Source organism: Saccopteryx bilineata, chromosome 12, assembly GCF_036850765.1.
Source record: "Saccopteryx bilineata isolate mSacBil1 chromosome 12, mSacBil1_pri_phased_curated, whole genome shotgun sequence".
NCBI classification, from domain to species: domain Eukaryota; kingdom Metazoa; phylum Chordata; class Mammalia; order Chiroptera; family Emballonuridae; genus Saccopteryx; species Saccopteryx bilineata.
This window is the reverse complement of record NC_089501.1, coordinates 52,047,015-52,074,168: the sequence shown is the minus strand read 5'-3', so window position 1 is coordinate 52,074,168 and position 27,154 is coordinate 52,047,015. Positions and strand designations below refer to the sequence as shown.

The 27,154-nt window shown below is 54.1% G+C and overlaps 1 protein-coding gene across 1 annotated transcript; it reads right to left on the bottom strand.

The window, feature by feature from the left end:
- LOC136315999 (solute carrier family 22 member 1-like) lies at positions 1 to 26,467 on the bottom strand. The gene is made up of 11 exons (XM_066247694.1): positions 25,683 to 26,467; positions 21,536 to 21,639; positions 18,080 to 18,234; positions 16,637 to 16,805; positions 15,396 to 15,510; positions 15,068 to 15,174; positions 11,871 to 12,085; positions 9,323 to 9,431; positions 8,395 to 8,507; positions 6,166 to 6,265; positions 1 to 3,500 (listed from the first exon to the last, which is right to left on the bottom strand). Exons 1-11 carry the CDS (start codon positions 26,091 to 26,093, stop codon positions 3,401 to 3,403), a joined length of 1,698 nt encoding a protein of 565 aa, XP_066103791.1. The 5' UTR covers positions 26,094 to 26,467; the 3' UTR covers positions 1 to 3,400.
- Between the last annotated feature and the right edge of the window lie 687 nt (positions 26,468 to 27,154).

Genomic DNA, 27,154 nt, shown 5'->3' with positions numbered 1-27,154 from the left:
GCAACATGTTTTATTTTTAAAACTATCAATCCATAAACATTAGATGCTTGAGGCATGTTTTAGTCCTTCTCTACATCTGTTTCTTATCTCTGTTGGTGAACACTGGTGCTAATCTAACCTTGACTAGAGAACTCACATTAGTTGTGTTGAACACTTAACGGAGCATCTCGTAAACTTTATGAGCAACTCATGTGTGTTTTTCCCTTGGCACAACTCCTATTATTTGTCCCTTTGGAGTATTATCAGGAACTCTTTTTATAGTCTCCACTTACTCCAATTAATTATAATTATTGCTTTTGCGGTGTTGGAATCGTTCCGGCTGGCCATCGCGACCTTCCACATTTAGGCATCTTTGTCCCAGCGTCACCTCACCGTAGGCGTCTCGGACAGTCCTTGCTCTTTGGCAAAAACATTCCCCCTGTGCGTCCTGAGTGTCGAGCTTGTCTTGCTTCCAGGCCCCTAGCCACAGAAACCTGTCTTGAAATTTTAATTTTCTTTTTCAGCAAATGACGTAGGAGAGAATAATTTGGGTGCCCGGTCATATAAGGGACCCATGAGCCGGTCCCACAGGCCCTGGTCGCAGGGAGACAAGAGGCAGCCTCAGCTACTGAAAGCGTAAATATTTTTAGGACACTTGGGCCAAAAATTCAAATTTGGACTGAGACTAAAATTAGGCCACAAAAGCCTTGCCTCCCACAGGTCAACCACCAAATGTTTAAAGAGCTCTTTGTTTCATGAAGAACAACTGTAGATGGCATTAATAATATGAATGACGGAGACCATGATACCAGAGCAGATAAAAGCATCCTTTGAACAGTTCAAGAGTGGTCTGGACCCCCCCAGGCTGGACAGCAAACTACAGAGGGTGGCCTAGGGGCGCCACGTGTGGGGTCCACACTCCAGCTGTTGAGGGTGCCCTTTCACCCCGTCACGACAGCCCCGTGCCACACCGTGCTGTGCTTACCACGTGCGAGAGCCTTTGTCTGCCCTGCACTCTCACGGCACCAGACTCTGAAGCTGCCTCGGGCCCCCCTGCTCAGACACCCGTCCAGCCACGCATACCCAACCCTCCCAGGCCATGGTGTTGGACGTCCCTCCTAAGGGAATCATGGCCATTTAGGGCCAATAAGGCAGGTCCCCTCCACTCCTCCGAGACCCTCAAATTTGTTTTGGAGGGTCAGCCGTCTCGCCAGCCAGAGCACAAACAGCTGGTTGACCTCTAATACCCATCCTTAGCTCTTTCTTCAGTAATGGAACCCCAAGTTCCCATTGACTCTAGATGTGCTGGTCAGTGGGGTATGGAGCGGAACGGTGCGCGGCGGCCAGGAAGCGTCCTCAAAGTCTGTGCTCTGCGTCCCCGCCCGCCCGGTCTCCTGCAATGTGGGTGACGTGACGGGAAGGTGCCACGTTACTGGGACCCGGGGAGGAACGCCGTGCCCGGCACAGCAAGGAGACAGCGGCCCCTGGGCCGGGCTCTGGGCTTCCCTGGGTGGGGCGGGCGTCCTCTAACTTCTTGACCATACGAAAGAAACAGTTACCCTGTTTCAGCCCCCGCTCTCTTGGGGAACACAGTCACACGCACTCCACTGTCCGGACCAACCGCATGGAGACCCAGGGTTTGTAAGTCAGCACCAGCCGACCTTCCTCCCGCCAGGCCAGCGCACAGCGGGTTTGTTCGGACACATCTATGGAGCAGAAAGAAAGCTGGAAGTTTTTAATGAGGAACTCCCTTTGTTTAAAGCCTTCCTCGGAAGTTTTGCCAAAGGATTCTAAGAAAAGTTAGAGATGAGACATTGTTAATACACATCGTAGGAAATGATTTACAGCCTGAAATTTATGGACAAGACAACCTCAGAGATGTTGTGGGTTCAGTCCCAGACCTCTATGACAAAGCAAGTATCGCAATGAGGCAACTCACATGGGTCTAAAAGTTGTTACATAATATTGCAGTTTGTTAATCATTATGTCTAAAAATACCATGTGCATAGCTTAATTTTAAAAACACTTTAAGCCAAAAAGAAATTGCTAACCATCATACCAGTCTGCCAGGGAAATGGCACCAACAGATCCACTAGACACTAGGTTGCCACACCCCTTCACTCTGTAAAATAATAACAACAATAATAACGCAATCTCTGCGAAGCTCAGTAAAACAGGTAGCCCCGTTTTTGTGACCAGTACAGAGTGTCATCATTAAGGTCAGAGAAATAAGATACAGAGTCAGGAGAAGCTACAATGAAGCAGAATTCCCCTCCGTGTCTCCTGGTGGGTTTTAACAAAACAGAATCGGGAAGACAAGGCTTCCCCCCACCCAAGGTCAAAGCTTCAGCTTTCCAAGTGGCTCAGTCCATTCTCGAGGGAAGACCAAATACTGATCGGAACTGGATACCGTGAGATCGAGTTCCCGAGGTCTTCACTTGGGGTAGCCAACCAGACCACAGCTGTTAATAATACAACCAGTCTCTCTTTGTGCCTCCAACTGGCTTTTGAGAAGCCCCCCCCCCCCCCCCGGTGTATTCTGAAGGCTGGCTACTATGTTGTCTTTGTGGTGTGTCTCATGGGTGAAGACATCTTAAAATAATTTTTTTGTGTGTTTACTCCAGGAAGAAAATCAATTCTCGAACCTTCACCTGGACCAGTTACCACGTAACTCATGGTAAACTGACCTCTTTTTGATACACAGGGTGGGGCAAGAGTAGGTTTTGAGTGGTGAGTATGTGAAGCACTTTATTCCTGTATTATTCTTTATCGATTATCATATTATTTTCTATACCAAAAAACCCCCAACAAAACTGTAAACCTACTTTTTCCCCATCCTGCATTTACTGTGATAGTTCATTCATCATTGGCATATGAGTTCACCTCGTAGAATCACCAACAGAAAAACAAAACCAAGAGTGAAATATAATGAAATATTCCTGGAACATAGGTGGCAGAAACTTCTTTCCTAAAAAGGCGATAGGACCCCTGGCCCTCTCTCATTCCATCACACACACGGCCATGCGATTGGGGTATCGTTTGCTGGGAGAGTTGCCGTACTTAAGAACCCTGCACCCTCCCAGAAGCCAACATAGATTTCTGCAGACATGACACTTTCCTTCAGAGACGACAGAAAATACGACATTCTCGGAAACCACTTCTAGGGGCCTCTTTCAGAGCTGTATTCAAATTCTATCGGGTCTTTAAAACGCTTCGGTAACTGGGTAACTGCTAACCACCACCGGCTCTCACTAGGAAGGGCAAGTGGATACGTCAGCCGGGCTTTGGGAGACTTGAAGGAAGGAAAGCGAAGTAGGACCCGGCCCCTTGACTGTCCTTTCGGGTTGATACTGATTTGGGGGCAGGCCCGTGTGAGGAAGAGGGCCAGGAAGGAAGTGCTTGGGACATGAAAACTCCATGCTCATCTCTGCCCCTCGGTCCCCAGCGAAGCGTCTCTCTCCGATGCCCGCGGTTCTGAGATCCAGGTCCGAAGCTTAATCTTGTCTTTGGGCTTTGCTTTCCTGAAAGAACCAGGAAAAAATAATAAACTAAAGGTAAAATACATACACAATCGACGTCTTGATTAAGGAAAATGTTGCCAAGCTGGACAGGAGCCCAAGTCTCAAAACAAAAAGAAAGAACAGGAGAGCAAGCAACAGAGGAGAAAAGGTGTCAGCAGACAGTGGTCCGTGGGCCGGTTCTGGCCCATAGTCTGTTCTGTATGGCCTGCGAGCTAAGAATGTTTTTCTTTTATTTTTGCCTTTTTAAATTGTTTTTTAAAAAATCAAAGTGAGGCCCTGGCCGGTTGGCTCAGTGGTAGAGCATTGGCCTGGCGTGCAGGAGTCCCGGGTTCGATTCCTGGCCAGGGCACACAGGAGAAGCGCCCATCTGCTTCTCCACCCCTCCCCCTCTCTTTTCTCTCTGTCTCTCTCTTCCCCTCCCACAGCCAAGGCTCCATTGGAGCAAAGTTGGCCCGGGCACTGAGGATGGCTCTGTGGCCTCTGCCTCAGGCCTCAGGCGCTAGAATGGCTCTGGTTGTGACAGAGTAACGCCCCAGATGGGCAGAGCATCGCCCCCTGGTGGGCATGCCGCATGGATCCCGGTCAGGCGCATGCGGGAGTCTGTCTGTCTGCCTCTCCATTTCCAACTTCAGAAAAATAAAAAAATAATCAAAGTGAAAATATTATTTCTTGACACTTGAACATTTAGATGAAAAATCAAATTTCAAGATCCACAAATGAGGCCTTACTGGGACCCTGCGACACATTGGCTCACGTGCCGTCTAACGCTGCTTCTGTGCCGTTGACCTGATCAGGCCCCCCGACACAATATGGTCTAAGGTCTCACCACCCGGCCCCTCATAGGAGGCACTGCTGACCCTGGAAATAGACCTTCTCTTGTGTTGCTGCCTAACTCCAGCCCATCAGAGCCCAGAGTCCATTTCGAATCTTGGACTTGGGGGTACCGGGCACTATCTCCCTCAGCGGTAGGATTAGAATGGGTGCGATCACCATGCGAGAGGGCTGGGTGAGAATGCACACAGAGCCTTCAGCGAAGTCGACACGTGAGTGTTGGCTAAGGTGGCTCTTCCCCCGGTCCCTGACGGTTTGCCCCTGGAAGGCAGGGAGGGAGTCATTGAAATGACCTCTCTGGGAACAGACTGTGGCTGCTAGTTATGGAATCGGTGTCATGGAGAAGACAGATAATGAAACAAGCGCTTATTGAGAAACGGGAGGAGTATCGTCGAGAACAGGGGATGTGCGGGAAGGTGTGCTCCCCTGGGCGGGCAGCAGTGGTCAGGCAGATGGAGTGAAGGGACACCTTAAAAGATGACAAAGTGCCCATTAACAATTTATAGTGAAACACTCTAAAATCATGTAATCAACACTAACTCCATGTTTCTACCACATGGAACCAAAAACGAAGCCTATCGTCAGCAACTGTGAAATGTGCTTAATGGTTAAAAGAGGCGCTTGTCCCTATCAGCCCTGAGAAAAGCGAAACTTCTCAAAGCGAGGTTTCTAGGGTGCCTCAGCGGGCCTCATCAACGGAGCTTATTAAAAGCACAGCGTCTGCATTCCACCATTCGTTCACTCACTCAGAAACTGACAAGGCCCATGAACCTGCGCTTTAGCAAGCTCCCTCTGTAATGCTGCGTCCTGAGTTTTGAGGACCACAGAGGAAAGCACACAATATGCAAGTGGAGTACTAAGAACTGAGACAAGCCAGGATTATTGAACACCTACTATGTGCCAGGCAATGGATTAGCCACCATCCCCTACTTGAGCTCATTGAATTTTCCCAGCAATCTTCTAAATGAGCTCTTACTGTGTTCATTTTTTTAGGCAAAGGAGTTAAGGTTCTGAAGGGTTCAATGACCATGCACAGAATTGAACCCCGAGTCTTCATGACTCCACAGACCATGATATCTACTTCACAGGGACGTGTGTGTTCTTACTGCAGAATCCACGGAGCTGTGACTGAAAAAGTGGCCTGAGGGAGCTCACCTTGTAGGGCACATTTCTCTCTCCTTTCTTATTGTTTTCAGAGCAGAATCTGAGACTCCCTTAAAGCACTCGTCCCTGGCACAAGAATGAAACTCTTAAATCATTCTTCATGAAGAAAGTCACTAAGGAGTCTGAACCAACAATTAGTAAAAGGACAGCAGACTGATTTAAAAATCGTTCTCGCCCTGGCTGGGTAGCTGTGTTAGTTGGAGCGTCGTCCCAATGCACCAAGGTTGCAGGTTCGATCCCCGGTCAAGGCACATACGAGAAATCAACCAATCAATGCATAAATAAGTGGAACAAATTGATGTTTCTCTCTCTCTCTCTCTCCTTTCCTCTCTCTCTAAAAATTAATAAATAAAAAATTTAAGATAGAAATATAAAGAGATCTCAACTGACAGCTAGTAACTCTCAAGGTGAGCTAGGGTTCCTGTGTTTGCACAGCCGGCATCACAGGAAAATTGCTCCGTCTCACGGTTTAGAATAGATAACTATCAACCAGAAATGCACATCCGTGCCTGTCACTCTTTACTTATAAAGCCAACGGCTGTTGTGTTTTTCTATATACCAGCTCTGGAATAATTTTTTAGAAAGACAACTATCTGAATATTTCCTATAGGAGAAATGGAGAGTGTAATGCTCTCGAAGCACAGGTCTAATGGGGCCCCCACAGGCTCACCGCCGGAGGTTCTCCGCGTCCTCGATGGTTTCGGGCAAAGTGACACCCTTGGTCTCCGGAAGAAGCAGCGTCGCGCCCCCGGCAACCAGGCCAAACACCGCTTCAAAGGAGACAGATTGCAAGTGCAGACATTAGACCAGAGCCAATACCAGCTACGGGAATGGCAACAGCTAACTAAGGACACGCCCAGAATACACATGTGCGAGAGACACTGTTAAAAAAAAAACGTCAGGGGCCCTGGCTGGTTGGCATAGAGGTAGAGCATCGGCCTGGCGTGCAGGAGTCCCAGGTTCGATTCCCAGCCAGGGCACACAGGAGAAGTGCCCATCTGCTTCTCCACCCCTCCCCCTCTCCTTCCTCTCTGTCTCTCTCTTCCCCTCCCGCAGCGAGGCTCCATTGGAGCAAAAATGGCCCAGGCGCTGGGGATGGCTCCTTGGCCTCCGCCCCAGGCGCTAGAGTGGCTCTGGTCGCGACAGCGCGACGCCCCGGAGGGGCAGAGCATCGCCCCCTGGTGGGCAGAGCTTTGCCCCTGGTGGGCGTGCTGGGTGGATCCCGGTCGGGCGCATGCGGGAGTCTGTCTGACTGTCTCTCCCCGTTTCCAGCTTCAGAAAAAATACAAAAAAAAAAAAAAAAAACAAAACACGTCAGGAACATCTACAAAATGAAAACAATAGGGTAACTGGGAAATGTCAGAGTAAGAAAGGGGATGACTATTTCCTTCATTCTACTCCCACATGAGTATAAAGCTCTACAGTAACTGACCCTTAACCATCAGGAGATTTATGAAACTCAATTGTGACTAAATATATAAGATAGACTATGTATGCTATAAATAAATATATATATTTGTATACTTATAGCATATATACTTTATACTATATATTTGTTATAGTTAACATATATGTTATATGTATTTTATAGTATATATTTATATTTTAGTATAGACACTATATATTTATAGTATATATTATATATTTATACTTATATATGTTTATAGTATATATTTCTATATTTGTAGTATATAATATACTATATATTTATAGCATATTATATATACTTTATATATTTATAGTATATATTATAGTTAATACCTATTAATATTATCTTCTTCTACCTACCTATGCGATAGCTGAGATTTATGCGGGCCTCTGTTGTTACTCTCGCCCTCTCTTTCCCTCCCTCCCTCTCTCTTCCTGCTGCTTGCTGGTGGATTCACCTGGCCCAGGCATGGCAGCGCTGGGCACATGTCTAGCCATTTTAGCTCCCGCCAATGGATAATTAGGGTCTGAGAGATCCCTAAGTGTTGTGGATCATAAATGGCAGAAAGCCTTTGTAGATTGAGGCTTGGCAAAGTGCTGAGTTCTCCCCCCTCCACCTCCATGTTGGCTGTGAGGCTGAGTATTTGCACCCACTTCACTTGCTTCCTTAAGTTGCTGGAAGCAACTTACATGCCCTTTCTCTTACTCTTTGTTTGTTCAGATGTTGGTTGATTTCACTTATGCAAGGTGGGGGGATTCCTGTTTATGCCTTGGGAGAGTTCCTGTTTTAGCCTTGGATGTGTAACTTTGTATCAAGGACTTTCTTGATTTGCATATGGCTATATAATAAAGCAAACTGGGGCTATGGGGCACTCAGATATTGCCATTAGCATTTGAAGAGTACTCCCAGTCCCATTTCTTCTTGATGAGTATGTTTCCTTAATTCCGCACCATTATTAGGAGCCACGCTGGTGGTCCACGGCACCCAAGTCTAGGTTTGGGGAGAGAAGAAAGTCCCTCTGGAATTTAACTTCATCAGTGAAAAGCTGATACTGAACTTGGATTCCCATTTCTATTTTTGTGGGTGTTCTCAATTGCTAAGATCCAGAAAGATAAGAGGTATGACAAATTTAGGTCTTCAAACCTCCAGCAATTACATGTTAAATGCACAAGAGTCAGGAGCCAAACTCCTAAGAAATCAGGAGGCTACATCAGAAGGCCCCTGGGACTCTGTCCTGCAGGAGAAACTATTGAACTCTGGAGCGACAGGGGGCAGACCTCCGGCCCACCTGCTAGGCGTGACATCCGATCTTTCCCATGACCAGACAGCATGAGTCAGGAGACCACAGAAGTGCAGGTGCCATCCTGCCTCGGTCACCTTGCTGAGGGGTGTCACCCACTCATCACACAGTCACTGCGCCCTCACACCAGCCTGGGAGGAACGCCTAGTCGATGCCCGGTGAAGTCTTACCAAACATAGCAAGGGGCAAGCTTTGCCACACCTCCATCAGCCTGAAGACCAGGAAGGGAGTGAGGACCCCACCCAAGTCACACAGGGAGGAGCACACCATCATTCCAAGGTTCCTGATAAAATACAGAGAACACAAAAGACCTTCCTGTGACTCAGATTTCTGAGCACACACAGTTGTCACACACCCCAACCTCCAGGGAGGGAGAGAGAGTTAATCACCAATGGCCAGTGATATAATTAATTGTGCCTAAATAATGGAGCTTCCATAAAACTCTCAACTATGGGGTTCAGAAAGTTTCTGGGGTGAACACATCCGTGTGCCCAGAGGGCGCTGTGCCCTAACTCCACAGAGACAGAAACTCTTGTGCTCGGGACCCCTCCAGAGCTCGTGCTGACCCCTAAATGTGGCTGTTCGTTGATATCTTTCATTAAACCCTTCCTAATAAACCAGTACATGTAGGTAAGGGTTTTACTGAACTCTGTGAGCCATTATAACAAATCACCGAACTTGAGGAGGGGGTTGTGGGGACCCTGGTTTATGGCCAATTGGTCAGAAGTACAGCTGGACGGTGTGGGACCTGCAACTGGCGTCTGAAGTGGGGGGGGTGCTGTGGGACGGAGCTCCGCACCTTGGTGTCCGCACGGCTCCCGGGGTGTTCGCCTCAGAACTGAGTCCTAGGACACCCCGTTAGACAGACACCTCTGTGCTGGTGCTGCCCTCACAGAGCACAACATGACCTTGGTCACTCCAGCCTTCCCATGTCACGCTCTCCACTATGAAGAGCCTTTGACCGTCTCCTTGACACCCAACCTCCATCCCAGTGTCACCCTGGTCAGCCAGCTGTCCTGCCAATGCTGGTCCTCACGGAGCCGGGCTTGCCCAAAGCTCTCCCCGGCGTCACCCCCGCTGCCACCGACACGCACTCACCGGATGAACGTAGGGTACAGCTCGGCGTTCACCAGGCACACCATCTGGAACACGATGGTGATTCCCATCCGGCCGACACAGGCTACCACGATGCTCAGCCAGTGTAGCTCTGCGGAGGAAACACACGATGGGGACCGCGGGTGGGGACTGTGACCGCGAGTTACCTCCCGTGAGGAGCTCCTAGGACTTAGAGCCGGAAAGGCTGGAGAGTTTGTCTTCACTAACCCTTGATGTTTGGTGACTCAACTGAGTCCTGATCATAACACATAAGGGGAGGCCCCACTGGGCAGGGGTGAAAATGTAACTTTTACATTTCTGCTCTGCCTCCTGTCATCTGCATGGGTGAGGGAGGCCGTATGCTTCTTTGTGCCTCAGTCTCCTCATCTGTAAAATGGGAATCACTAAGCCCAGCTTATAGGCTGTTGTGAGACCAAGAGAGACTATACGTCCAGTGTCCACCATGGCCACTCTGTGTGGGCTGGCTTTTCATTATCATGCGATAGTGCAGCTGCTAGCGGAGCGCCAGCAACGTAGCAGGCCCACAGCAGATGTGGGTCTCTTCGGCAGCAGGCCTGGAACTCGTCCAGATTTCTAATCATGTTTGTTTCCAAACATTTTTTTTTTTACTTTAAATAATTTCTTTTTATTTTTTTCTTAGTGAGAGGAGTGGGGATAGAGAGACAGACTCCCGCGTGTGCCCCAACCAGGATCCACCCAGCAACCCTGTCTGGGGCCAACACTCGAACCAACCAAGCTATCCTCAGTGCCCGGAGCCAACGCTCAAACCAATCGAGCCACTGGCTGCGGGACGGGAAGAGGGAGAGAAGGGGGAGAGGGAGGAGAAGCAGACGGTCGCCTCTCCTGTGTGCCCCGGCCAGGGATTGAACTAGGGATTGAACTAGGGATCGAACCCAGTCCGCACACCAGGCTGATGCTCTATCCACTGAACTAACCAGCCAGAACCCTCTTTTCCCTTAGATTGTCAAATGAAAACAAAATGACAACAGCCCACACAATAGCCATTCAGTGTGAATGAATCAAAATGATACCTATTTTTTTTTAGTCAGATCAGCAAAAAATATACCGTTTCTGGTGTGCTACAGAATTCCTGTCATTAGCTCACGTGTGCCGTGAGACGGAAAAGGTTGCCCTACAGTGTAAGCCCCACGAAGCAGGAACTTCCTCTGGTTTGCTCACTGCTGAGACCCAGCTCCTCAATCCCACTGGTCACATAGAAGATAATCAAGGTTATTTCCCAGAGGAGAGAATGAATGATTTTGGTCCAAGGTGATAAGGACTAGGTAGAGGCGAGTGGAGAGGGTGGCTGCCCAGGTGATTGTGGACGCTTCAGACCTCAGGCTCCCTGGCACTTCATGCTATTACTACTACTACTAATAGTAAGAATAATACACTGCTCACAAAAATTAGAGGATATTTCAAAATGAATAGGAAGCACTAAAATATCCCTTAATTTTTGTGAGCAGTATAACTTGCTCAATTATTACATCTTATCAAGATCCTAGAAACATGGAAATGGGGTAGAAAATGGGTAACACCTATTTCAGGGGCACGCTGTCACCCTCGCTTTCTCCCATGCAGGGAGGGCAAAGCCCCCGTGACGGGGGAGTGGATGGAGGGGGGTGCTCGGGCAGGGCATCCTACAGACACGAAAAGTACGCACTCCACACTCAGGTGACACCACGATGCACGAGCAAAACGAGGTGCTCCAAGGAGGACGTGTGGTAGGTTTCCATTGATACAAAGTTTAAAACAGTCACCATTAGGCCCTGGTCAGTTGGCTCAGTGGTAGAGCGTCAGCCCAGCACTAGAAGTCCCGGGTTCAATTCATGGCCAGGGCACACAGGAGAAGCGCCCATCTGCTTCTCCACCCCTCCCCCTCTCCTTCCTCTCTGTCTCTCTCTTCCCCTCCCGCAGCCAAGGCTCCATTGGAGCAAAGATGGCCCGGGCGCTGGGGATGGCTCCTTGGCCTCTGCCTCAGGCACTAGAGTGGCTCTGGTTGCAACAGAGCAACGCCCCAGATGGGCAGAGCATCGCCCCTTGGTGGGCGTGCCGGGTGGATCCCAGTTGGACACATGTCTGTCTGTTTGCCTGCCTTCCTGCTTCTCACTTCAGAAAAATAAAATAAAATAAAAATAAATAAAAGCAGTCACCATGACTCTGTGGTGGCAGCAGTCAGGGTAGTGGTGACCTTGTGGGCTGGGGGGCGGGGAGGGTGGCAAGCGTGGACTGTGAAGCAGGAGTGAACCACCTGCCTGGGGGTTGGCACTTCTGCGTCTTTATCTATGGCTGTGGTACCCAGGTATAAACACATCGCCTTGTACACTTAGCATTTGCTCACTGTGTGTAGGTTATACCTCGATTTAAAATTAAAAAAAAAAACAAAAACAAACCCCCCCCCCAAAAAAAAACCATGTAAGCTAAGGTCACACCCTGCCTCTGTCTTTGTTCTTGTTCTAGGAGCTCATCCACCCAGAGGAACAGCTCCCACACGCCAGTCACCAGGAAGACGATGGAGGCGGACAATCACCATGTGGGATGAAGATCATGGCGAAGCAGGCTGTGGCCGCCACCAGATTGAAGGCGGCCAGCGGGTAGAGGCGACCGATGCGGTCAATGGTGACGAGGATGATGACGTTCGCTGGGAACTCCACCAGAGCGGAGTAGAAGAAGTCCAGGTAGAGACTGCCGCTGGTGGCGCCCAGGTGCATGATGAGGCCCTGGTAGAGCACGGAGCTGGTGAACCTGCGCGAGGGGGCAGGCCGGGTCACAGGGGCTCCACAAAGGGCAGAGCGTGCGTGTCCTGGGGGGGGGACCCCGGACCCCAGGAGCTGGAGAGAAGCGTGTGTCACAATTTAGAATGTCCTCGAGCAGCTCAGCGGTTCCTTCGAGGGAAGTTCCCTGGTTAGAATGTCCCAGAGCAACAAGAAGAGGGACATAAACCCCAGAAGCGGTCCCCTGGAGAGGCCCGGAAACAAGGAGCACTTCCCATCACGACCTCTGTGAGTCGGACACAGAGAACACACCCCATGCTTCCCAGAGCTCACAAAGGAAGGTCGCTGCGCTGACTGACCGGGTAGCTAGGTGCCTGGCCGCCTGCTCCAGCAGGCCTCCTGGGACCCACCGCGGGCAGTGGTGAGACTGCTGGGTACGCTGTGGGGCCTTCCATAGTCACCCAACCTCTCTGTGCCTCCAGCCCCTCATCGGTACCTGGGGTCATAACAGGACCTCCCACACTGGTATGTCATGAGTATGCATTAAGTGAATGGGAAAAGGGTCCTGGGTATATTTCCTGGCACACAACAAGCACTCGGTAAAGATGAGCTTTTACTGTTGGCCTCATTGTCACCTCTCCAAGACTAACCATCCGGACAAAACAAAGCAGAGGCGTGGCCAAGCCTCTCCAGCACGCTGCACTGGCACTTTTGGAAAAACCACGTAAATTTGGAGGCTAAAACCATTTTGCAATTACAGTGGTGGCGCCTGCACTGTGAGGAGAGATTTTGGTTGATAAGAAGGGGCTGCCTTCACCCAGCAGGCTAATCACTGATCAGCTCCAAAACTGAGCCCACGGCTGGAGTTTCTCAGGGACACGCCCACTGGCTTTTTAAAGCTGTGCCCAGGGAAGTATCAAGATGCTTTTGTTTCTAGTCCCAAATTGTTCCCAACAGGACAAAAGTGTCAAGAAGAAAGACAGCGCTCACTGCAACTCAGAGAAACTACACAAGCCCAGGTGCCCCTGGCGGGCCCTTTTGCCCAGGGGTCTCAAATTCGCGGCCCGCATGCGGCCCACCAAACAATTTTGTGCGGCCCGCAGACTAATCCACGAAGTTCAAAATATTTTGGATAAAATTAAGTAAGCCTAGGGGCCTACTTGTATTTTTCATTTCTCTAGCATCCTAGCTAGATATTAGCTTAGTTAACAGCAGTTGTGATGCGAACTACAGTTTCTGGTCGTTTTGTGACACTGAGTAAACTGCATGTACGATTGTGCTTGTTGTACTGATTTTTTTTTTTTTGTTTTCAACTGCAGTGAGAAAAGTGTTGCATAACAGTTGCCTTTTGTAGACCTAGTGCGGCCCGCCGAACGGCTGTGATCTTGCTCTGCGGCCCACATGCTGAGTTGAGTTTGAGACCCCTGCTTTAGCCAGTTAAATGGAAACAGTCACCTATTCCCAATAAAGAGATTGAGAGCAAGGAACTTTCCTAACAAAAAAAAAAAAAAAAGACAGAAAAAAAAGTTACCGCCTGTGTAGGGCTGCCACCTTCTGGCAGCATCTATGAATTGCACATTAAAACAACGGGGTGGTATTTCCCGTACTGAAGGCCCTTTACACATATTATCTCATTAATTCTCCCAACACACTTAGGAGACAGGTACTATTATTGACCCCATTGGGTGGCGAGGAAACAGAGGCACAGAAAGGCTATATGGCTTCCTGAAAGCCACGTGGCGGGGGGGGGGGGGGGGGGGGGGGGGGGCATGCCTCCTGAGGTGTGGTCATTAGAGTGCAGGGGGCAGGCCTCCCGGGCCCAGACCAGGTGAAGTCCCTTCTCACAGCATCAGGGAAAGAAATGTGGTCTTATTCTCAGAGGACCAGGAAGCCCGTGGATGGTGTGGACAGGGGAGAGGCCTGGTCAGGGAAGGGGAGAAGGGTCCTTTGCCCGCTCTGTACCTTCAGGAAAGAGCAGTCCTCCCGTGCCGGAGGACTGGGCAGAGAGGTGGCAGAGAACAGGGGAGTCGGAAAGGCCACCTGGGGGTGGGGAGGCAGCCTGTTGGGGTGGAGGGCAGCGCAGAGCAGCATGAAGAGGGAGCGTTCTCTGTCCACAGAGGTCCTGGACCTCCGCACAGAAGACGCTGCTGAACCCACGCAGAGCCTCAGCAGATGCCCCAGCAGAGGGCGTCAGCAGAGGGCCCCGTCCTGGGCTGTGGCGTGGCTGGACGCAGGGCTCCCAGGGCAGCGCGGAGACACGCGGGTGCTCGGTGAACGGGGAGAGGACACGCGAGCCTGCGTCCACAGAACTGGGGGTGGGGTCTATGGCACGGTGGTAATCCGTTCAACCTCCAGCAAATATTCACTGGGGGGTCTACTATGTGCCAGGCACCCCCCCCCCATTAGCTCAGACCCTTGGTTCCAATAAATGTCACAAGGCAAGACCAACAAGTGTCCCTGTAGCGCAGCAGCCGATGGGGGTGGTCAGCCCAGCCCAGGGTCCCGCTACTCAGCCCACGTGTGGGCGGAGCATCTGGAACCACCGCCCTGTTGAGGCGAAGGCCGTGGTGCTGAACAGCTGACCCAACGTCCTCTGAGGAAAGAGGGTGGGGCCAGGCAGAGGATGTGGCCCCTGGGGTGGGCCAGGGGTCCATGGGTGAGTCCCTGCCGGGACCCACCACACGCTCCGAGGCTGAGCCAAGACGCAGCTGTCCCCAAAGGGGAGGCGTGCAGGGTGTGGGGCAACCTTGAGCAACTTCCGTCTGTCTCACCCATCTGACCATCGACCTCTCACAGGTCAGACCCTCCGCTGACTGAAATGAGGGCTTTCCTGCACTACTCAGTCCTCAAGGGACAGACAAGGACGTCCTTCTGACCACTCAGAAAGCATCTTCAATTCCTTCCCAAGCTCCTTCCTCCCCCTGCGGCGTCCTGCTGGCCCCGGCTGGCGCCCAGGCGTGGGCGGCTCCGTCCGTCTGTCCCCGGGAAGCAGGAGAAGGGGGCCCCTACCTACCACAGGTACATCAGGATGCCAGTGTGCTTCCTCAGCTGCGGCGTGCGGAACAGGTCGGCAAACGACGGGCTCCGCGTCTCGGTGACCTCCTCTTCGAGAGAGAGCATCTGGGGGGGGGGGGGTCAGATCATCGCCGCATCCCAGCGGCCGTGAGCAGGAAAGGCCCTCGGAGACGCCCCTACGACGCCATCACTGTGGCCGCACTCCTGCTGCCCCAGACTCCGCCAGTGCCCCCACCCCGCTCCCCAAGGAAGCCCCCCCCCACTTTCTCAGCCACAGGCCCAAGCCAAAACCCGGTGACACGAGAAACCCCTGGCGAGCTCGTCACCTTTAGGTCAGCGGGCGGCAGTCTGCCGTTCTTTTGGGCGATGCGGTCCATTATCTTGATGGCTTGAGCGCTTCTCTTCTGCAGTAACAGCCATCGGGGAGACTCGGGCAGACACCTGAGGACCCAGGTCACCAGGACATGGCATTGTCCCCTGAGCTCGCCTGGTGTTAAGCCCTCATCAGAGCAGCCCGCCCCCCTGACACTGGGACTGTCATTCCTCAGCTAAAGCAGCCGGGGGCCGTGGTCCGGGAGGGTCACTCAGGGGCTCTGCGAGTCACTTCCCTGTCACCTTTGCCCCACAGTGCAGGGATCCGTTCCCCCCCCCAGCAGCCAGGAGCCTGTCCCCCCAGGAAGTCGCTCACACATAACAGATGCTCACATGTTCCCTGCCCTGGGGTCACAGCAGGCTGTCTCCATGCTGAACAGACCTCAGAATCTCCCCAAGACAAAAGAACTGTATCCACTGTCCCCGAACATCAGATGGCCACCATGCTGTCTCTTTCAAATGGGGCAAGGATGCCACAACCCAAGATCGGGAATCTCTGGTGTAAGGTCTGCTGAAAACGTGCTGACAAAGCCCCCACTATGCCCCACCATTCAGACGTGGCCGTGGGGGGCCTTTCCGGCCAGACAGCCCATTTCACACTGACGAGGAGAAGGCAGGCTCTTCCTGAACGTAAATGCACAGCACATAGGGGCCAGCTTTCATCGACAGAGATGGGGTCCCCTGAGTGACACCCACGGATAAAATCTGCCCTCAGCCAAACGGTGACAACAGGTACATAGATGAGACAGTTCTCTCTGCCTCTCTCTCCACACCCCCATACCCTCCCACAGTAACAACTCATCTGTCTTGCTTCTTCCTCCTGACCCTGCCGAGTGCTCACAGCTAATAACAGTAACACCTCACCTGGGCTGAGCAGGGTGCACACTCCCCAGAGAACGTTTCACTCATTCGTTCCTTCATTTACTCATTCATTCCATCATGAGCTAATGCCTGCTGCCCGGCCGGGTGGATGTCTACCTGACTTAGAGCGTCACCTTTGTCTCGCAGGGCGCAAGTCTAAAGAGACCCTGTTTAAGGGCAGCTCCCCACAGAACGAGGACCAGCCTGTAACATCAGGAACCCAAGTGGCACAAAAGGCAGTACATGCGGCCGCCACCGCCTTTGGGGCTGGCCCGTGTGGTGGCCGAGGTCCTCAGCGACCTGAGTGTGGTCCCGGGACCCGGAAGCACAGTACCAGTAGTAGAAGAGGCAGAGGAGGGTGGGCACGGAGACGGCCAGCTGCAGCTCCCGCCAGTGGGGCAGGGCGTAGGCCAGCCCGCAGAGCAGCACGAGCCCCACGGTGTAGGCCCCCTGGTACAGGATCGCCACCGTCCTTCTGTAGCCCGGGCCCACGACCTCTGTGACTGAAACAGGAGACACATCACTGCCCGGGCTCCTCGAATACAGGCCCCGCCACCGGACTCCTCCCGCACTCCCCTGCCCCCAGGTGACCCCCGGGTCCTCCCCCGCCCTCTCAGGAGCCCCAGCCCCGCCACCGGACTCCTCCCGCCGCTCCCCTGCCCCCAGGTGACCACCAGGCTCACGCCCCACTGGCCTCCCACATCCTGCTGGTAGCCCTCAGCCCGCCCAGGACACACCACGCGGTTCTGTCCCTGCTTCTCTCTAGCTGTCCCCTTCCCAGCCCCTCCTTGGCTGTCCGTGGTGCTTATCACCTGTCTACAGGCTCCCCCACCCCAAAGCCTCCCTCCTACAAGCTCCAAACTGACCTAGAGCATTCATCACGGCCCCAGGAGTGTTCACTAATTTGACAGGTATCTGTGAGTGTCCACCAGGGGCCTGTCCTGTCCTGGGTGTTGGGATTCATCATGAATCCCATGAGCAGGACCCTGCTTTGTGACCTCGCATCTTCATAAGAGACGGCAGTAACACACATGGCAAGCGAGTCAATTAGGTGCCCGGGCAGAATCAGTAGGTGTGATGGAGGAACAGAGGGTTAAACGCCGGCCAGAAGCGGAATCAGAAGGGTTGTGGGCGGAGGGGGCGACCTTGCAGAGAAAGGTGGGGTGGGCCTCGTGGGTGAAATCTGAGAAAGCCCGAGGAGGAGAGACAGACAGCCGCAAGTCACTGGGGAAGTGAGTCCCGGGCGTGGGGAGCCGGAAGGGGATGGACCCCGGGGTTGAAGGGTCCTGTGAGAAGGAAGGTGACTGGGAGCTGATGCTGACTGCAGGACACCTGGCCGCAGGGGCGGGTCGGAGGACACTCTGCAGACCGAGGTGCTGGATCTGCAGGTGGGACAGGTTTGGGGGTGGGCGAGGACAGGTTCTGGGTCCTGCCACATGGAAGGCTTGGGGACAAGAGGAGCCAATAAAGGAGACGGAGAGGGACCTTATGTGTCTCTCAGACGTGAAAAGAAAGAAGGAAAGATGAAGGGGAGGGGAGAGGAGGGGAGAGGAGGGAAGAAGGAAAGGAAGAAAGAAGGGAGACCATCAGACACCAAGCCCTGCCCCAGACACAGAGACAAGGAATGCAACTAGAGTCACACAATTTCTCCAGACCCCACCTACATCCCCTGCCCCTAAAACGCCCACCTCCACGTCTGGCCCCTTCCCATTCTACTCCACTTGCCAGCCTCCGCGTTTCCTTAAAACCCACAGAAGCACCAGGCCGGGACACTTACGCAGGGTGAAGCCAGCCGTCCAGCTGCCCTTGCTGACCAGCCCCTGCAGCAGGCGGAAGAGCAGCAGGGAGATGTAGTCCGGTGCCACGGCCATGAGGATGCCCGAGACCGAGCTGACGAGGGCGGTGGCCAAGAGACACAATTTACGGCCAAACCTTGAGGAGACAGGGAGGGGAGGCAGGGTGTCGCGTCTTCAGGGTCGGAGGGGCACAAGGGTCCTGATTGGGAGGCACACACCACTACTGCTTTCCTGAGGGACCTTGGGGTCTGTCGATGTCAGTGTCCCACCTCAAGGCCCCCCTCATCTGTCCTCAGTAAGCAGTGGCACTTTTGGGGTGAATGAAATCACTTAAAAGAGGACTCCCGGTCCCTCAGTATACAGCATCTCGGCAAAGGGTGGGTGGCCTCTCTCGGCCTTCGTGTTTAACAGACTGTCTGATCATTAACAGCATTTAATAGAGGGCACCAGAAGCCAGGCTTTCCCCGCACATAGTAACTCTTTATCAACGGTCATAAAAGTTTTTCTGGGAAAATACTCAGTTCTAACAGCATAACCATTGAGGATAATTTTTCCTTTCTTTTGAGCAAATTATTTCATAAGCCTTCATCCCAGCATCATGTCTGGGTGGATCTTTAAAATCTTGTCCCACATTCTTGGTGGGGAGACAGGCAGCGAGGGACCCACCTCACATCCGGTCACAGTGCGCCCACCCACACATCCGGTCACAGTGCGCCCGGTCACAGTGCGCCCGTCCACACATCCGGTCACAGTGCGCCCGGTCACATTGCACCCACCCACACATCCGGTCACAGTGCGCCCACCCACACATCCGGTCACAGTGCGCTAGGTCACAGTGCGCCCGTCCACACATCCGGGTACAGTGCGCCCGGTCACAATGCACCCACCCACACATCCGATTACAGTGCGCCCACCCACACATCCGGTCACAGTGCGCTCACCCACACATCCGGTCATAGTGCGCTCGGTCACAGTGCGCCCGTCCACACATCCAGGTACGGTGCGCCCGCCCACACATTCGGTCACAGTGCGCCCGGTCACATTGCACCCACCCACACATCCGGTCACAGTGCGCCCACCCACACATCCGGTCACAGTGCGCTAGGTCACAGTGCGCCCGTCCACACATCCGGGTACAGTGCGCCCGGTCACATTGCACCCACCCACACATCCGATTACAGTGCGCCCACCCACACATCCGGTCATAGTGCGCTCGGTCACAGTGCGCCCGTCCACACATCCAGGTACGGTGCGCCCGCCCACACATTCGGTCACAGTGCGCCCGGTCACATTGCACCCACCCACACATCCGGTCACAGTGCGCTCGGTCACAGTGCGCCCGTCCACACATCCGGGTATGATGCGCCCGCCCACACATCCGGTCACAGTGCGCCCGATCACATTGCATCCACCCACACATCCGGTCACAGTGCGCTCGGTCACAGTGCGCCCGTCCACACATCCAGGTACGGTGCGCCCGCCCACACATTCGGTCACAGTGCGCCCGGTCACATTGCACCCACCCACACATCCGGTCACAGTGCGCTCGGTCACAGTGCGCCCGTCCACACATCCGGGTATGATGCGCCCGCCCACACATCCGGTCACAGTGCGCCCGATCACATTGCATCCACCCACACATCCGGTCACAGTGCGCTCGGTCACAGTGCGCCCGTCCACACATCCGGGTACGGTGCGCCCGCCCACACATCCGGTCACAGTGCGCCCGGTCACATTGCACCCACCCACACATCCGGTCACAGTGCGCCCGTCCACACGTCGGGTACCATGCGCCCGCCCACACATTCGGTCACAGTGCGCCCGGTCACAGTGCGCTCACCCACACATCCGGTCACAGTGCGCTGGGTCACAGTGCGCCCGTCCACACATCCGGGTACGGTGCGCCCGCCCACACATTCGGTCACAGTGCGCCGGTCCACACATCCGGGCACAGTGCGCCTGCCCACACATGCGGGCACAGTGCGCCCACCCACACGCGAGACCCCCACCCCGGCCCAGCAGGTTCTCTGCTGTGCCCTGCAATCCCCCTTCCTAGACTCCACGTCATTTCGTGTGGATACTCCATGTCTATCCCCTCCCCCCGTGCCACCGCCTCACCAGCCAATACCCTTCTGATCCTTCACTAAATATAGAAACGGCTCACTCAGCATGTGCAGAAGTAATGTCACCAGCGTCCTTCTTCTCCATCTTTCCCCTGTGTTTCCTACCAAAGACGACTCCACCTGCTGCACTCAGGCACAGCCCTGCCTACGCCCTCTGGTCCCTCACTCCCTCCACGATGACATCCTCTTCACCTTGGGCCCTTCACCTCTCCAGTGCTTCCCTTTTTCCAGCTGTCCTTCACAACCAACTTGTTTTAAAGAGTTGTCGCCACACACCCTGCCCATCTGGGGCCACTGCTCTGTTGCTTGGCAACCAAGCTATTCTAGCTCCTGAGGCACGGCTATGGAGCCATCCTCAGTGCCCAGGGCCAACTTGCTCCAACCACTCGAGGCATGGCTGCAGGAGAAGAAGAAAAAATGAAGGGAGGGGGAGGGTGGAGAAGCAGCTAGTCACTTCTCCTGTGTGCCCTGACTGGGAATCGAACCCAGAACTTTCACATGCCAGGCCAACGCTCTACCGCTGAGCCAACTGGCCAGGGCACAAACTCTAATTTATCACCTCCCGTTCTTCAACCTTCCACTGGCATTGTCCTCACCATGGGTACTTGTGGCAGCCATGCCACACAGATTTGACCACTCCTCCTCGGCTCCTCCCTCATCCTCTGTAGCAGCACACTAGCCCAGTAAGTGGTTGATCTTCTGATTTGCTGTCATTTTTTCTAAATCTCCTTCACCAGCAACTCCTCCCCTACCAATGTCTACATGTTGAAACTCTCTCTATATACCCTCTAGCTTATCTCAAACATGGGGTATAGTTTTAAATACCAATTGCTGGTGCCAAGTCCCAAATATATAACTCTAGCCCACACCTCTCTTCTGAGCCCAACTCATCCAACTGCCTACTTGACATCTCTTCCATGTTTCACGGGCTACTCTGAACACATCATCCTAACACGTTTAAGACAGGATTCATCATGGTTTTCCTTTCCCTTCTCCTACAGACAGCTGCAACAAAGTCTGTTCCCAGCCCACCTGGACCCACCTCAAAAGATGGCCCTGCCCCAGGCACTTGCTGGAACCTTGGCCTTGTCCCCCACTACTCTCAGCCCCACCTATACAATATGCATGCAGTTTCAACCTCTGAAATCCACCCTAAACCCCTGTACCTTTCTCCATATTACCTCCCACAGGGACCTAAGACACTAGCTACCATCTTGACTCCGTCAGCTGGCCATAGCCTTCCGCCACTGGCCCTGAAAATCCATTCCCTTTATGGTGTTGGCACCATACTTAGTTGGATCGACCTTTACATACCTGTCCGCAATGTAGCCAATGCCCAGGGAGCCCAGGAAGAAGCCCAAGTTCACGCAGGACTGAAAGAGGTCCACCTTCCAAGAGTCCTCACACACCAGGTTAAACTGCAGAGGCCGAAAATACAGGGACATTTGTTCGTCAAACGTTACCTTTCAGCCCCTCTCCAAACAAAGTCAACGCAGAACGCACAAAAGGCTTTCACATCCTCTTCTCTCACCACGTTCTCATAAGTTAAGTTCAAGGTTTCTGGTGAATCTCAGTATTATTATGTGCCTACTCTCTTAATTCAAGAAGTTGTTGTCAAGTGCTCTGCCTGTGACAGTTGGTTATCAAAGGACAATATGGCCAATGGATTAGTTTTCTAATAAGAAATATGGGCCCTGGCCAGTTGGCTCAGTGGTAGAGCATCGGCCCGGCGTGTGGAAGTCCCAGGTTCAATTCCCAGTCAGGGCACACAGGAGAAGCACCCATCTGCTTCTCCACACTTCCCCCTCTCCTTTCTCTCTGTCTCTTTCTTCCTTTCCTGCAGCCAAGGCAAAGTTGGCCAGGGCGCTGAGGACTGCTCCATGGCCTCCACCTCAGGCGCTAGAATGGCTCTGGCCACAATGGAGCAACACCCCAGAGGAGCAGAGCATCGCCCCCTGGTGGGCGTGCCAGGTGGATCCAGGTCAGGCACATGCGGAAGTCTGTCTCTCTGCCTCCCCGCTTCTAACTTCGGAAAAATACAAAAAAAAAAAGAAGAAATATAGGAGAAGCCTGCGCTCCCTGCGGGGCCCTATACCAGGCCACTATTTCCACTGGGTTTACCAGGGTCAAAGCCTTGTGTCAGGACAGTCTGTAAATCGGGGCAGCGTCCCAAGAATCAGGTCTCAGCAGGTTATGAGTTGGAGTCCAGATGAGCCCAGGATCAGAAAAGTCTGGAAACAGTGATGTAAGCACGGCTGTCATCTTGAGCTCATGCTCAAGGTCAGGTGCCCGCTGGGCCTGTGTGGGGTGCTGGCTGGAGCTGAGGCTGAGAGGGCAGGGCCTCCTGGGAGGGTGTCACAGGGCAAGAACTGCACATTCCTTCTCCCTCCGCCCGGTGTCCCCAGGGCGTGAAGCCCTGGGCATGCTAACACTTGGCCCACTGTCCTCCCTGCAGCAAGTTCCAACATCCAAGGCAAGGCCAAGTTAAAGGTTATTTCTGCAAAAATGAATGACTAAGGTGAATTCCCCAGGAGTGAGCCCCAGCTCGGGATGGGGGTGGAGACTGGCGGTTTGGCAGCAGTGGGCAGAGAGCCTGTTCTTTCCAGGAGCCACTTCTCCTGACCCCCTGACCTGAGGCCCCCTCTGTCTCAGCACCTCCATACCTCTGGATGAGTCTCACTGCCCTTCAAGGGCAGCCTGTCCCTGCCGCCCCCCAAGTCTTTCTCCTACAACCACCCCCTCCTCTCCTCTCTGTCAGTATTTCCTGGACTCTCGGTTGTCACCAACACCTAGATTTGGGGGGCACTTGGAAGCTCACAGATCACTTTATAAAGCTCGTTAGCTCCTGTGGCATCCGTCCTCTCCTCTCCATGACAGCTACCACCACCAAGGCCACCACCTCCCCAACCTCCTACCTGCCCCACCTGCTACCTCTCCTGTATTCCAGCCTCCATTCGCCCCTCACCCCAAGCCAGAACCCTCGGACAAATTGGGTCCCTCCTCCTCCCCAGCCCCCACCAGGTTGTGTCTTTTAAATGGCTCTTCCTCCTGTCCCTGTGACAACCATGGTGGTTGACATTTCTCACTGGGGCTCACTTCTCAGCCACCTCCTCCCTCTGGGGAAGACCCCACCACCACTGTGGTGCCCAGGCCAGTGCCAAGGTCCAGGTAGGATCCTCCCGCTCTGCTGACTAAACAAGACCAAACTCCCTTGTCTGACACAAAGATAGGGTTACCAGATTTGGGGCGGGGGGAGAGTGCCCAGTTGAACTTGAATTGAGATAAAAATCATTTTATGTTTAGTAAGTACGCCTCGTGCGGTATTTGTACTCCCAGCCTTTGTTATCAATATGAAAAAATCATGCACTATCTGGGACATAATTATCCTAAAAAAGTGTTCGTCGTTTTTTACCTGAATTCTAGTTTCACCGGGTGCCCCGTGTTTTACCTGCTGACCTTACGTGAGGACCCTGTGCTCTGGCCAGAAGGTGAGATGTTTCCCTCACCGTCCCCCGTGACTACTTTTTTTTTTTTTGCATTTTTTTTTTTTTTGCATTTTTCTGAAGCTGGAAACGGGGAGGCAGTCAGACTCCCGCATGCGCCCGACCGGGATCCACCCGGCATGTCCACCAGGGGGCGATGCTCTGCCCATCCGGGGTGTCGCTCTTTCAAGACCAGAGCCATTCTAGCGCCTGGGGCAGAGGCCACGGAGCCATCCCCAGTGCCCGGGCCATCTTTTGCTCCAATGGAGCCTCAGCTGCAGGAGGGGAAGAGAGAGACAGAGAGGAAGAAGAGGTGGAGGGGTGGAGAAGCAGATGGGTGCCTCTCCTGTGTGCCCTGGCCAGGAATCGAACCCAGGACTTCCGCATGCCAGGCCAATGCTCTACCACTGAGCCAACCGGCCAGGGTCCCCCGTGACTACTTTATAGGATTCTGAAATCTACTCAAGTTAACAACTCCACAACTCCTTGCTCCCCGAAGGTACATATCTCCCTCTCCCCCGAACCCCAGCTCCCACTCCCCTGCCCCATGCTGTCCCTGCTCCTCACTATGCCACTGAAACGCCCCCTTCGTTCAGAAGAGGCCTGGGAACAGCTCAGCAGCTAAGCCCCCCTCCCCTTAGAGCCCACTGGCCCCTCTGCCTTTGACCACATGTGGTCTTATTCCACCATCCAGCCTCCCCCCAGGCTGCAAACCCCTGGAGGGAATCTCCTCTCTTCTCTGTCCCCCCTGCACACACACACACCATGCCCAGGTCCAGTCAGAGGACGGCTCAGAGCCCCCTTATCAAACCACAGGATGGACAATCGCCTCTGACCCTTTATGGGCAGGGCAGGTCTCAGGCACAGAGGACAGAAAGCGCCCCATCTTCTGCTGCTTCTGAGGCGCAGTGAGCGCTCAGTTCAGGGTCCCTGGGCGGCGAGCCATCTAGCCAGTTCTCTTGTCTCCGGAGGACGCCGTGAAGGCCAGGTGTTCTTGCAATGACAAAAGGCACGTTGCACCAGCACCTGCAACTCGCTGCTCCGTCCCCTCTCCTCCCAGACAGTGTCCTGATCAGGCAGGAGGAGGGGACCAGCCTTCCCCCAGTAACTGCCCCCAAATGTGTCAACACTGAAACCACGGTTACCACTGGCTTCCGGGAAGCCCTCCTCAGTCCGCCCTCTGCACAGGTTCCGTCTGGCCTGTGACTTCGCCGATTGACCACGACGCCCACTTAACAATCTGCTGGCCTTTTACTAAAATATTCTGAGAGCGATATGCTCATACAACCCATTAAACGATGCGAGCAAGGACCTCAACACCACGGCCCCGCCCCTCGCGCCATCAGTGGGGCCGCCCGGGTAACCGGCTCTTGTCTGGTCAGCACCTGCCCGGGACTCAGCCGGACTCCACGACCCTGAGAGGCAGGTCATTGTCACCCCTGGCTTCCTGGTGAGGACACAGAAGCTCAGAGAGGCTGAGCAGCTCACGCAGGGATGCTCAGCTGGCCCAGGCTTGGCCGGGGTTCAAACCGGCTGACGCCCAAGCCAGGGCAGCTTCCATGCCCCCTCAGTTGTCAGCGTGAAGCTGTCACATGTCCACGATTCCTGAGACTCTCAATTCTGACAGTGAGGAAGCTGGGCTCCAGGTGAACTCTGCAGAGTCTTGGAGAAGCCAGGGGTTGGGGGACAGAAAGAAAGGGAACCCCAGCCTCCCCGGAGACCCATGTCCAAGCAGTCCAGCAGTGCTTGGCTTGCAGTGGCCTCTCTGGCCATTTCCTCCTGGAAGACCAGAGTCTGCAGGGGCTTCAACAGGGAGGAAGGTGGAGTGCCCAGGACGGGACCGGCACGGGTGGAGTGTTCGCTGCACGTAGCTCTTGCCCGCCCCCTTCCCCAACATGAGCCTGAGCCTCATAGGGTTTGCTATTTCATCCCTGCCCCTGAAGCCCACCCGTGCCCCCAGACGCAGGGCCTGCCCTCACCTCGGTCACGATGGAGGAGCCGGGCGTGTCGTACACCCAGCCGTGCCGACAGGGGCCCAGCGGCAGGTGGCTCCTGTTGGTGGCCAGGCCGGCCAGCGGGTCCACGCAGCCCAGGGCGCTCTGGTTCCAGTCCACCTCGTAGCTGCGGCAGTGGCGGGGGAAGGCGTCGCCCGCCGGCCCAGGGCCGGGCACCGTGAAGTTCAGCTCCTCGGCCGGGCTCCAGCCACAGCGCCGGCTCAGCTCGGCCACGCCGGGGCTCCGGCAGCGGTGGTCGGGGGTAAAGCCCAGGAAGACGATGCCCACGTAGATGGGGGCGAAGGCGGCAGAGAGCAGGCACAGGGCCAGGAAGGCCTGCTTCTGGAACCAGCCGAACTCCCCGACCTGCTCCAGAGCGTCGTCCACGGTGGGCATGGCTGGGCCGGCACCTCATCGCTCTGGCCGGACCTGCTTCACTGCAGCGGCCAGGGTCAACGTCCCCTGTGGGTTTCTCCGCAGTGGGCTGGTTTGAAATTAAGTTGCTGTCTAAGCATTAGGAACCTAGATGCCACCCACTGGGAATAACCTTTTACCCTGCGGCACCAGCCTCGGGCACTGATGGAAGGCAGGGGGTGACTGCCAAGTTGTTTGTGTGGCCAGGAAGCAGGTCAGCAGGGCTGAGGTTCTAATTCTCCTGAACAGGGGTCCCTCCGAGCAAGAGGACAGTGCCACAGTGCCCATGTCAACCCCAGCGTGCCGGGGCCCTTCCGAGAGCTCTGTTTAAAAGCTTCTTTTATCATCCAGATGAATCAAAGATGCCAAACTGACCATGAGGCCCAGTCACAGGGACTGTGACACCCCCGCCCCTGCTCACACCCCTTTAACTAGCCGTCCCCCACCCCCGGCACGGCCTGGCTTCCAAGCACACCACTGCCAGGCCAGTGTTTGCCTTCCAGTTTGTCCCTCAGGGGTCCAAAGGCCAGAATCTCATGGAAAAGGGAGCCACACACGACCCCCGCGGTCAGCAGCTAAACCGTGACCGTCAGGGTGACGACCTCGGCCGTCTCTCTGGAGCGCCTGCTCGGGGCTCAATCGCGCGGTCCCCAAGTTCTCCTCCCAACCGCCTCCAACACAGATGCTGTCTGTCTGTTCGTCTGTCCCATGCACACCTGGGAAAACAGAGGCTTCAGGAGGTAACAACTTGCCAAGCTCACACTGTCACTGAACTTGAACTGCTACACAGCAAGAGCGCTCAGTCTGTGCAGCTGTGTTTGCTCACTGGCTTGCATGTTGCTTCATTTGTTGACTCAACAAATATCCACCCAGTTCCTGCAGATTTCCAGCAGGGCTGAGTTCTGGGACATGGGGCAGTCCCTAATTACAAATGGCTTACAATCCACCGGGGGGGGGGGGGTCATAAAGGAACAGCTGCAGGCAGAGGGCACTAGGGAGCCCCCACCTGGCCCTCAGCCCGACATAAATCTTACACCCGGCTA